Raw genomic sequence first — 13,203 nt, forward strand, 5'->3', positions numbered from 1 at the left:
GGTTTTTAAATTTAGCGAGCAGTAACCCTTGCTCGCACTTTTTTTTAAAATAGGGTGAGCACTGAGCAGTGAGCCAGTGGCTCTCGGTCTCGGAGGAGCCTTGTAGATCATCTGAGCTGGGTCTGCCGCCTGTTAAGTTTAAGACCTTTTGTGCAACTTCATCATGCAGCCAATCCTGACCGTCCAATCTTCGTTCGTAATCCACATGATCAAGATACTCAACAGTGCCTGGCTTACGAGTTATTAGTTTACTCATACGGGGTCAGAGATAATTGGAATTTGAGACCTGTTCGGCTGGATTTATAAGCCGGCTGAAAAACTGAAACGGCTGATTTGTTGTAAGAGAAAAACACTGTTTGGTGACTGATAAGTCGGCTGATAAGCTGAAACGAACAGAGCATTGAACTCCCCTGGCTTGTCGATATGCATGTTCATGAGCCATGACGATCTACCATGCACCATTCTCCAACCTAACCTGTCAATCTCATGTGCTCTCCCAAAAAAAAACTGTCAATTCTCATGCTTAACTCTTCAGCAGTAAATGGAATATCTTTTGAGCTTAAAATTCCCCATTTTTGTTTGCGCCTGGCGATGACGCAGGGCACGCATCAGTTTCACTGTTGCCGTGTCGTGTTGCTTCAGAGTTCAGTCGAAACAGTATCGATCGAGAGAGGAGTCAGAGGAGTGGTAGGACGTCGCCATTGACCGCTACAGGTGCCGAGCTTGCGCCAATCGTTTTTCATGACGGGAGAATCCAGATGACAGGGATGGCTCTGTTGTATCATTCTGGGACTGGGCTTGTTGCTGTACTCATCCCGTAACCGTCTGTCAGCTCAGTTTGGGTTTTCTTTCTTCCTTCGTGTACGTATTCGCATTGACGCATTATTGCTGTGAATTGTAATGGGAGATGACGAGACGTTCCTAACACTTTTCAATGGCAGGTTGCATGTTGTTTTCCCAACTTGACTGATGACACTTGGGACGGGACGGTACTGATCCCTCTCTTTTATTTTCCGTTGTATGAGTTGCTGCAGTGGCATGGTGCCCGTACACAGTATACGCGTTGCAGCCTTGCAGGTCACCTCTCCCGTCTTGTCAAGGAGGGGAACCTCAAGACGGGCGGCATGTGCTTGCCATATGCCTGCATGTAATCCAACGGGATTTGGATTTGGCAAACCACACCCACATGATGGTTGCTAAAATGATGAGGCACATTGAATTCAGATGCTGGTGTACGGTGCTAGCCTGTGAGTGCGCTCGGTGTTTGCTGCAGCCTGATCGATCGTCCACTGTTCAGTGTCCGCAACTCCACATGCATGCAAAGGGCGGGCCGGCTCGTCATCGGGCAGTCAGTCAGACGATCGGATCAAAAGCCGCGCGTCAGCGGCGCAGGCACACAGCGTCGCTGCATGCATGGAGGCTGCCAGCACAGTGAGGACTGAGGAGGCCGACCGGTACGCCGACACTGTGCAGCAGAACAGCTGATCGATGTCATCCATGGCGACTTGCAGGCGGCATCGCTTAACAAGCTCTAGCACCAAACTTGCGCAGACAGAGTACCGATGGAGCACTACGTCTGGTCGAAGCCCAGGCCAAGCACACACGCAGTAGTACTCTTTCTTTTTTTCAGCGGCCGCGGTGAATCCAAGGACGGAGTTGCTAATCAGACACGGCGGCATCGGAGCGCGGCGAGCGTGCACCGTGCACGTGCGGCGCGGGGGATCCCCAGCCTTGCGAGCACGGACCCCGATCCGCGCTCCCGCACGGCTACGGGCTGCGGCAGGGCCGCTTGCTTGGCGTGCGTGGCCAACTGGCCGATGAGGCGATAACCCGGTGAATTCCCGCGATGCCCTCCGCGGCCGGCGCCACCGCCGCGGCGCTGTGCCTCCTGGAGCGGAGCGCCCCTGCCCGGCAAGCGGCAGCCACACTGTTCCGCGAGATGGGATGCATAGCTGTGGCTGTGGCCTGTGGGGGCCCCTGGCCAATGGCCATGCCTCGGCATCCGTGCCGCGCGCATCTCTGCTCCCGTGCCCGGCGGATTCACGGCGGGCAGGCGCCCACGGCTCTCCTCTGCGTTCGCATGCTGGCATGGATCGTTGCTGCTGCTAGTGCTATAGTAGTTGGTTAAGGCATCGTACTGCACTACTGCTAGTACTGACTGATTGACCTTGTCGCGCTAGTCGCTGAGGCAGCAACCAACCATGCTGATCGTGATCGATTATCGGCTTTGCCGCTTCCGGAGGGTGACGTGGAGGCAGCACCGCAGCAGGCACTGCTGACTCGTTACGAGCACACGCGGACTCGTCACGAGCACAGCTTTTTTTACGTCCATGGGCCCATGGGCCTCCGCAAAACAGGTACCCATGGGCCTATTCCGCCATCCTAGCCGCGTTACTACTTACTTGTTGGACCCAAACTTGTTGTCCTGTTCCTTTGCGGCAGGCGCGCTACATGGTTTTTCCCCCCAAACCATTCTACTCATGTTCGTACCGTTCATACTATCAGCATCAATAGCTCACTCATTCAGCTCTGTTTGTAACTGGTAACAAGTTATAATACACTTGGAAGTATTTGCCACAATTTATTTTTCGAAAAAAAGTGTGGTTTTGTATTAAAGTTCTTGTTGAAAAAAAAACACATAATGGCACAACAGGATCACTTCTCTTTTCTTTCCTTTTTTTGCCTTTCAAATGCATGCAGAGTGGAGTGTTGTTGCGGCGTGCATATGCTGACATGGTGTGAGCTTAACACATGAGTGCAAAATCAGAAAAGCGTCCCTCTAAATTTGCTCTCTGTGCCAAAACGAGAAAAGCCCCAACCCAAACCAAAAACGGGGAGGAGGAGGCGTGCGGTTACCTTCCCGCCATTTCCTCCCCACCCACCCACCCTTCGGCCGACCATGACCACCGCCCGATCCCCGCGCGCTATAGAATTCCTAGGCCGCCTCCCCTCGTCCCCACTACGGCTCCGCATCCCCCCACCACCCTCATCCTCCCCGGCGTCCATACGCCGCTACCCCATCGTCATCCCGCCGCCATGGGCAATTGCTGCCCAGGCTCCGGGGATGCGGAGCCCGCCCCCGCCGCCTCCACTGACCCCTCTTCCCGCCTCGGCTCCGGCGCCGCGTCCCTCAAGGCCGGCGTCTCGGCCGGCTCGGCCCCGACCCCCACCAAGCCGCCGGCGCCAATCGGCCCCGTCCTGGGCCGCCCCATGGAGGACGTGCGCAGCATCTACACCGTCGGCAAGGAGCTCGGCCGCGGGCAGTTCGGCGTCACCAGCCTCTGCACGCACAAGGCCACCGGGGAGCGCTTCGCGTGCAAGACCATCGCCAAGCGGAAGCTGTCGACCAAGGAGGACGTGGAGGACGTCCGCCGGGAGGTCCAGATCATGTACCACCTCGCCGGCCAGCCCAACATCGTGGAGCTCAAGGGCGCGTACGAGGACAAGCAGTCGGTGCACCTCGTCATGGAGCTCTGCGCCGGCGGGGAGCTCTTCGACCGGATCATCGCCAAGGGCAAGTACACGGAGCGCGCCGCCGCGTCGCTGCTCCGCACCATCGTGGAGATCGTGCACACCTGCCACTCCCTCGGCGTCATCCACCGGGACCTCAAGCCCGAGAACTTCCTCCTCCTCAGCAAGGACGAGCACGCGCCGCTCAAGGCCACCGATTTCGGGCTCTCCGTCTTCTTCAAGCAAGGGGAGGTGTTCAAGGACATCGTCGGCAGCGCATACTACATCGCGCCGGAGGTGCTCAAGAGGAACTATGGCCCCGAGGCCGACATCTGGAGCATCGGCGTCATCCTCTACATCCTCCTCTGCGGAGTGCCGCCATTCTGGGCCGGCAAGTTTCTCCACTGCTCTTTTTTTTCCCCCTGCGCTTCGCGCTCCGATCCCACCATGTTCTTCTGACCGGCGAAAGATGACGTATTTCAGAGTCCGAGCACGGCATCTTCAACGCCATCCTGAGGGGGCAGGTCGACTTCTCCAGCGACCCGTGGCCACGCATTTCGCCGGGCGCCAAGGACCTCGTCAAGAAGATGCTCACCACTGACCCCAGGAAGAGGATCTCCGCCTACGACGTCCTCAGTATGTTGTGCCTCTTCTGCAGTTGGCCAATTGCCTTGTTCAACTGAAATCGCGCTGAAAATCTAGACATCGACATGTGTGTTTTGTTTTCAAGTTTTATAAGTCACTGAATCAAAATGGTGCTATCTGTTTGCTGTGCAGATCATCCTTGGATCAAGGAAGACGGTGAAGCGCCTGACACGCCACTGGACAACGCTGTCACGAACAGGCTCAAGCAGTTCAGGGCAATGAACCAGTTCAAGAAAGCCGCGCTGAGGGTACGCACATTTTCAGTCATTCCAAAAAAGAAAAAACCAGACACGTTCATTTTAGGGTGTCTAGCTCTCTGAACAAATTAAATCCCTGCCTGTCAGGTCATTGCCGGATGCCTGTCCGAGGAAGAGATCAGAGGGCTGAAGGAGATGTTCAAGAGCATGGACGCTGACAACAGCGGCACCATTACCGTGGACGAGCTGCGGCGAGGGCTGGCCAAGCAGGGCACCAAGCTCAGCGAGGCCGAAGTGGAGCAGCTAATGGAGGCCGTGAGTTTTCTCACACATTGTCATCTCGCATATCCGTAATTCTGTATACACTTCATCCCACATTGCTTGGCAATCGCAAACAAATCCAGGCCGACGCGGATGGGAATGGGACGATCGACTACGAGGAGTTCATCACCGCGACGATGCACATGAACCGGATGGACAGGGAGGAGCACCTCTACACCGCGTTCCAGTACTTCGACAAGGACGGCAGCGGGTAACTTGGCATCGCTGACCCCCTACCCAGACCTTACGACCATCAAAATGCCATGGAATCCTCACCAGGTCTCGTGCCTTGGCAGGTGCATTTCGAAGGAGGAGCTGGAGCAGGCGCTCAAGGAGAAGGGCCTCCTGGACGGCAGGGACATCAAGGAGATCATCTCAGAGGTCGACGCCGACAACGTAAGTCGCAACACCATTTCTCCTTTCTCTTCGCAGCAGCACGCGCATCCTGTAACGAGTGTGATACGAATGGATTCCGAACGATGAATGAACGTAACACGACTGATCGGCTGGAAATCTCGTTGGCAAACGCAGGACGGGAGGATCGACTACAGCGAGTTCGTGGCGATGATGAGGAAAGGGAACCCCGAGCAGAACCACAAGAAGAGGCGCGACGTCGTGCTATAGGAGATCGAGAGGACGGAGCTAGTAGCTCTAGCTGCTGAATCGGCGGCATTATAATCTGCCGGCTCGCTCGTCTCTCCACTGATCGATCGGTTTCGTCCTCGACCGGAGTTGATGCCGCTGCGGGTTGCTCGCACACTTCAGCGGAGGCGAGGCAATGCACCGGCAGCGAGATGCACACGCACCCGTCTTGCGAAGACATGGGTGCGATGTGTGCCTTGTAGTATTGTCTCTCTAGCCCATGTAACAGCAGAAGCAGCAGCTCGCGTTAGAACTGTTCGTGTAACGTTACTGACGGTTCGAATTCGTCAGCGGCCTCTCGACCCGCGACGGTGGTGAACTGTGCTGTGTAAGGAAAGCAGAATAGGCATACGCGAAACCCGAAATTCAGTAATGAGGGGCACATTTGGGCACAGTTTCCCTCTTCTGTGACAATTGCAGGTAGTGCAGAGTTCGTTGTGCTTCACTTCTTTCGTCTTCAGAAGTTCAGGTAACGATTGCAGATCTCCTATGGATTCTGAAAAATAAACAAATCAAACTTGTTACGCTTAATTTGGGTCATATGAAGCGCCTGGCGTGGACGAACTTCTTGGTCATATGAAGCATAATAAATGACGCGGGTCAAATTCAAACGCCTGACAAGGATTTAGAGACTGAACCTGTCTGCTCGCTCTGGGTCTTCAGAGCCAAGTTATGGTGTACAGGCAGAACTCATGGGCGCTTTCCTCACTGAACCAGCCAAAAATATTTAGTATAGTGAATCACTTTAATCTTCATTTGGTTATCACCTGCTTACGGCATACTACTATTTCACATGAGCTTACATAAGGTCCCAATCCTAGTCATCTCTAACTTTTTTTTAATAGGTATCACAAATATATGTTTATGTGCATGGAATGTACGTATAAGTACTTTATATTCTCAGGACTCAAGGAGAGGTACAATACCTTTTGAGTTTTTAACATAGTCATCTCTCTCTCTCGAGCTCTTAAGCTTGACGCATTAGGGAAAATGCTAGCCATGCGTTTTTCCTTTTGAGCTCACCTGCTAAGCTAGTTATTTTACCTTCCTTTTCACTGGCAGGTTCAAATAAGTTTTTTTTAATCTCAAAAACTTGTTAACACAGGGCTTCCAAATAAAAGAATAGAGGATAAATTTCTAATAGATTTGCTTGGAAATCAAAATGGAGAGGTTACTCTTAACATAGGGTACGTTGCATTTCATGCAACAAGTTGACCTTATAACAACACATTTTTGCACAGGGTACACACGGTCATATACTTGTGGGGAATGTTGGAGAAGAGAAAAATTGCCCTAAAGAGGCCACCGTTAGTGGCCACATCCATGCGTCTTCCAAACGGACAGTAGTCACGCGCCTAGGGAGCCATGGAGCGCGTTGTTTTTTTCCCGAATACGCAGAAAAACTACGTATCATTGTATTAAGATCAACGCGGAGCAGGATACTCATGCCACAAGCACTAGGCACTACAAAATGCTCTAAGAAAAGACCACCTACTACTAGTACCCTACTGTACTCCTGCTCAGTTCACCCAACTTGAAGGCTCCTACCTCAATCTAGGCAAGCGGGCTATCTGCTTAGACCTGCGTCCCCAGGATGGGGGAGGCGTTTCGGGTGGTGGGAGCAAATCTCTAAACCGTCTCGAAATACTTATTGCCCTATCATGGAGCGTGTTGTTGCGAGGACCGCCATTGTTAAAAAGTAAGTAATCCCTCCGTTTCAAATTATATGTTATTTTGTCTTTTCTAATTTCATAGATTTTTTATATCTATAATTTGAAATAAGGGACAGGCAGAGTTCTTACAGGCGTTGCTATCCGGATCCCGGGGGCGCGCCTGGCTAGCACTAGCGGCCCTGCGCGAGCGCGAGCGCGTGCGCCTGCGCCCAACGAATACGATCGATCAGGTTGGAGGCCAACTTTGACGCCGTGGCCACACAGGTCACATACACAACTTTGAATTCAAGTGCTTTTCTAGCACGTTGTCCTTGGTTTCGAACTTTCGCTCCATCCATTATCCTCTATCCCCGCGGCGAAAGCCACTCCATGACGGCTCCACACAGGAAAAGCATACCTCCACAACCTAAGCTTCCAGAAAACGTGATGGGAAAAAGAAAGTCTCTGCGGTTTGCGGAAACAGAAGCTGAGATAATCCCGTGGATCGGATCATCATATTCAAGCTAGGTGACGTCAGGGATATAGGAAACGGACAGGTGACTCCTCCACAAAAGCAAGATATAAGGAAAAATATCAAAAAAAAGAAGTACTAGGGGTCAAGGTCCAAGGTTTTATTACAGGTCGGCGTCGTCTTCAAGGCCAGGCCCCTGCCGCTTTCTGCCCCTTCCGGAGAGAACCGAAGAAAAGCCTGCGGTTTTCCCTGCTGTTTTTCGCCAGGTCAAATACATTGGTTATTGAAGACATCTGGAAAACCAATTATTTTATGTGGTCTCTACAATTTCCACGTCTATCATATCAGTAAACGACATAGTTCTATCAGTAAACGACATAGTTCTTAATCTTCCATGTCTATCGTATTGATGTACGACATATTTCTAGTACCAAATCGCTGACATCTTGTAAGTGCTCGATCGATGGGACAATTTAGCCACGGTAATGGACTGTGCTCGCTCCTTTACGAAGAGATCAAGCGGTGCCGCGAAGAGATCATGCGGTGCCGAGTGAAATTTCTGACATCGGTGTGTCGTGGCAGGAATAATAGGCACGCACATAGGCACGCACATAGAGCGTGGCCTGCTGCATCGGTGCACTGACAAAAGGCACGGCTTCCGAGGTGTGGGCCCGCGCGGTCGGACGATCACGACCTGTCCTACCACTCCCTTAGGGTAAGTTTGGCCGGCTCCTTGGCTTCCATCTCCACCTGACACCAGCTATTTAGCATGTAAGTAGCTCTAAGGAATTGGAGCCGGAGCTCCTCCAACTCCTTACCGATTTGTGAGAGGAAGGAGAAGAAGAGAAAAAAGAAGCGTGACAGTAAATAAACAGTGATGATTAGGAACCCATCATAAGGAGCCGCAGGCAGGAGCCTGGTTGTTTCCGAACCACGCGTTTCCTCAGCTCCTTTGCCTCGTTTCCTGTCCATGGCTGCTTCGCCCAACCTGCACTGGAAAATATAAAAAATTACCCACGCATGGATCGGCACCGCACTATCCGCCAAATAGGAAGGTGAGCTTGTCGACTTCCTGTGTGAAAATCGAGACGTCTTCGCATGAAAGCCCTCTGACGTGCCGGGGATCCCGAGGGAAGTCGCCTAGCACGCCCTCGACATCAGGCTGGATGCCAAACCTTTGAAGCAACGCCTGCACTGCTTCGACAATGAGAAGCGGAAGGCCATTGGCGAAGAGATTGCCCGGCTCCTAACAGCCTTTCATCAAGGAGGTCTTCCACCCCAAGTGGTTGGCCAACCCCGTGCTAGTGAAGAAAAAGAACGGCTCCTGGCGCATGTGCGTGGACTACACGAGCCTGAACAAGGCGTGCCCAAAGGTCCCGTACCCATTGCCCCACATCGACCTGGTGGTCGACTCGACCATGGGGTACGAGGTCCTCTGGTTCCTTGACACCTACTCGGGCTACCATCAGATCGCGATGAAGGAGTCTGACTAGCTCACGACCTCCATCATCACTCCGTTTGGTGTGTATTGCTATGCCACGATGCCGTTTAGACTTAAGAACGTGGGCTCCACATACCAGAGGTGCATGAATCGCTGCCTCGACTACCTGGTCAGGGACACGGTAGAGGTCTACATCGATGACATCGTCATCAAATTTCGCAAGACGGAGCAGCTCATCACCAACCTGAGAGACACATTTGAGTGTCTTCGCCGCTACAACATAAAGCTCAACCTGGAGAAGTGTGTCTTCGGGGTGCCTAAGGGCAAGCTTTCAGGCTTCATCGTCTCCGAGCGTGGCATCAAGGCCAACCTGGAGGAAATTGCCGCCATCAGTAACTTGGGGCTGATCACCAACCTCAAGGGCGCTCAGAAGCTAATGGGGTGCCTAGCCTCCCAAAGCCGCTTCATCTCGCGGCTCAGGGAGCGCGACATGCCTCTATACAAGTTACTAAAGAAATCCGACCAGTTCCGCTGGAACGATGAGGCTCAGGAGGCTTTTGACAAGCTCAAAGCCTTCCTAGCCACCCCACGACCTTGGTCTCACCAACCCCGGAAGAGCCCCTGCTACTCTAAATCGCCGCGACCACACAAGTGGTCAGCGCGATGCTCGTCGTGGAGCACGAGGAGTCGTGGAGTGCAGAGGCCGGTGTAGTTCATCAGCGGAGTACAAGTCCAAGGCCATTTCATATGGTGAAGATGAAGACCAACAGGTCAAAGATGGGCTTGACATCGCCCGGTGCTAGCCAATCCTTGGCTTGCCAGAACTTCAGTTCAACTCCAACCAACTTAAAAGACCGCATCTTCACCAGAACCTTCTAGAAGATGGAAGTACCATTAAGTTAATTCATGGCAGAGCTCGTTGCCCACACCCAGCCTAGGGATCAGCACCCCCAGCCGAACCACCAGCCACACCAGCTTACTGCCGAGCAGCGGGAGGATTACCTCCGCGAGAAGGCGGAATGCCTCGCCGCTGAGGCGGCAGAGCTGGACAACCACCGTGCGCAGTTCGAGCGCGATCATGCCAAGCTGAGCAAACAATGAGGTGAGCCAGTGTGCGGCGCAGCCCGCAACCGCTCATGCCACGTGCATGAGCAAATCATGCGCGACGGGGGCGGTGTCCACCACTTTGTGCGGGCCAGCCAGAACGTGGCCGCCGTGGCGATGATCCTGTGCTCGATCCCTGACCTGCAGGACCCTGAGGGCTTCCATAGTCGTCGTGAGCTCAAGGGGTGGCTTGAGACTGCAGTAGTCCAGCAGGCGGAGAGCTCCCTCTAGCGAAGGCAGGAGGCGAGTAGCAGCCACCGCACACGAAGCACGGGCGGCCCCAGGCTTCGTCCCACATAAAAAATTATATTTTCTAAAAAATTACCCACCACTGTCATTGTGAAAAATATTAAAAAATGAGCTCTAAACCTATATCTAAATTACCGAGCTCAGCTATTATAAAAAATAATCTAAAGTAACCCTGTAATCTTCATCTAATTTAATACACATCATTATAAAGCATAACTTAAAATGTCATTCTAAAATTTTATCTATGTTACCCACGATGTGTCGTTATTAAAAATAACCTAAAATAAACACCTAAATATCAATCTAATATCTTCGTGTGCATCATATAGAAATGTCAAAAAGTAAACTAATATATGATTCTAAATTACCTATTTATGTCATTGTTAATATGAAAATACTAAGTTAAAGTATATACACATGATGAGTGCCACCATTTAGACCATTTATACATGTATGTGAGGAATCGATGAAAAATATTGATTTGTATGCTAAACATAATATATGGAGGATTGGAGGTGTGATACAAAATGGAAAAAGTACGAATATGGGTGAAAACGTGCATAGAGTAATTATTAATTAAAAATCAATCACAACTGGACAAAGATAGGTACATATCTATATAAGTATTATATTGAAGTATTGAAAAATAAGAGAGTAGTAGGTAAACAATTTTGATTATTAGCCCGTGCGGGAGCATGGGTTGATGGACTAGTGTATCTAATAAGAGATTACAGAAGTACGTACTTCTCAAGACAAATACATGCACATGCCTTTTATGTTTGTTGACGCCAGATTTTGACACGTATGGGATCGGCGTCAAAGGAGGAAAGGATTGGCCGATGTTGCGGATTAAAAGGTTATGACTGGGAATTGGTCGATTGGTGCTACAATTGGGAATCGGCCGATTGGCGCTATAGTGTTTTGGGTGGACGGAGTTGGTGGAGATCGGTCAATTGGAAGGCTGGAGCGATTGGGCCAATATGGGCTTAAAGTGGGTTAGACAAAGAATATAGAGGAAGTTTGACCCGTGGGAGTATAATAACCAACTCCGATACGAGTTGTGTTTGTAAATATTCATTTTCATTTAAAATTAGAGATAGATCCTAGTCGGTTAAGAAATCAGTTGTAACATGCTATAAATAGCCATCTTTAGAGATTTGTAAAGAACACATCAATCAATACAAACAACCTACTTTTTCATCATACTTTACTTCAAGTCGGCGACTTCGCCAATACTTCTTCTTTTTCACGAGTTCGTACGGATTGGCTGGGCTGCATCGACACGATCTCCGGCTGATTGGTAAGTTCCGTTTATCGAGTAACATCTAAGCTTTAACTTCAGGCGCATCACTGTCGTTTCATTTAGATTTATTCACAAGTTATCGATATTAACTAGAACTGTAGGTTCTATCTCTTGTTCTAAGTTTTATCACCAGTTATCCAGCTTGAGATTTGAACTATCGGCTTTGTCACTCTTATTTTTATTTATTATTATCGTATAGCCGATTGGATCTATTTCAAGTGCTGCATTCGTAGCTGTGTCTAGTTTACTCTAGTAGTTCTCTTCACAATCGCTACGTGATTATCGGTTGTATCATAACCGTTCATCTTTATAGCAAATCGGTCAATTCGCTGATACGCTTTTCGAGACAGATCGGAACTTTAGCCAATCGAAACCCTGGAATTTAACAGGTTTCTTTTCTTGTCAATCAACAGGTTAGATTGACTGGCACGCCACGTGAATCGCACCAGGGCGATCACCCGAACAGGAGCTAACCAGATTCTCCCGGGTCGTGTGTCCGACGCTGAAGGCCATCGGCCGATTTCTAGCGCCAACAATGTTCTTATAACTAAATACTTTGAAAACTATTGGCGGCAAAAGAATTTAAAAGTTTAACCATATTTTGGTCGAAGCAACAAACATTTTTAACCGGAGCAGAGTGCCTTGGCTATTGGTGGTTAAAGAGTCAAAAGTCTGACATATTTACGCACTATGCCACTACAAACATAAGAACATTACCTTGTTTGCTCGTCGTCTCAGCTAGTACCAAGTCAAATTTCAGAAGAAAAATAATCGTGGAGCCTGAAACTTACAGGAGAGATTACTATCCAATCAATAGTTTCAGACTCGGACACTACACCATTTCTCCAGGAGGAGAAAACGTGTAGAAGTTGTAAGCATTTGCTCATGGTGTGGAATACTCCCGACTATGCTGCTTAGTAAATTGTGGAGCCACGCTTTCAGTTATGGTTGTTGGCCTTGCTCCAACGCTGGACTCATTCACTGCCCATCGGCACGCTTTGCCACTGTACACGACGCTGCAGCTCTCTGGCAGCTCCATGGAGGCAACAATGCGCCGCTTGCCGCCGGGGTGCTCCAACGCCTTGTGCAACAAATTCGTCGTGGGGGCAGGGCAACGACTCAATGTGTAGAAATCGATCGAACCGTGCCCATCCTTAGCAGTGAGAAAAATATATATTGGGGTACTTGTGGCGGTCTATAGCTCATCCGGTGAAACAGGGACTCCCCTTGCTCGAACTTATCAACCATTAGATGTAAAATCGGCGGCTCGGATACTTCATCTCTCTTTACCTTTTCTTCTTCTCCTCTCCCCCCACTCCCCCCCCCCCCCGACTCCCACCGACTCTACCTTCCATCTCCTACCGCCGCCCCATCGTGCCCACACCCATCCAATGTGGGCAGGCTAGGGTCCCGCCGGAGCTCTGCATCGGCCGCCTTTCCTACCCCTTCCGCCGCCGCCGTCGCTGCCATCATCGCCCCCGTCCCGACCCTACCCAACCGCCCTCCACCCCCGCTCGGCTGACAGCGCCCCCGCCGCCGTGCCTCACCGCGCCCGCCACCTCCGCCGCCGCTGCCGTCCCTCCCTCTAGGTCCGCCGGTGAGTTCCTAACCCCGAAAACCCCGAAACCTAACCCCGGCTCCCCTAATCTCGTCGGAATTTGACCAGAGTTGGAGAAGAAATGGTGCACATGGGGGTAGAAAAATTTGGGTGAAGAGGGGTTCTATTT

The 13,203-nt window shown here is 51.0% G+C and overlaps 1 protein-coding gene across 1 annotated transcript; it reads left to right on the forward strand.

The window, feature by feature from the left end:
- The first annotated feature begins 3,036 nt into the window (after positions 1 to 3,036).
- On the forward strand, positions 3,037 to 5,503 carry LOC117858382 (calcium-dependent protein kinase 2). Its single transcript, XM_034741440.2, has 7 exons — positions 3,037 to 3,841; positions 3,934 to 4,086; positions 4,228 to 4,343; positions 4,440 to 4,607; positions 4,697 to 4,824; positions 4,910 to 5,009; positions 5,145 to 5,503. The coding sequence occupies exons 1-7, from the start codon at positions 3,037 to 3,039 to the stop codon at positions 5,235 to 5,237; spliced, it is 1,563 nt and encodes a 520-aa protein (XP_034597331.1). The 3' UTR covers positions 5,238 to 5,503.
- The last annotated feature ends 7,700 nt before the right edge of the window (positions 5,504 to 13,203 follow it).

Source organism: Setaria viridis, chromosome 5, assembly GCF_005286985.2.
Source record: "Setaria viridis chromosome 5, Setaria_viridis_v4.0, whole genome shotgun sequence".
Classification (NCBI taxonomy): Eukaryota; Viridiplantae; Streptophyta; class Magnoliopsida; order Poales; family Poaceae; genus Setaria; species Setaria viridis.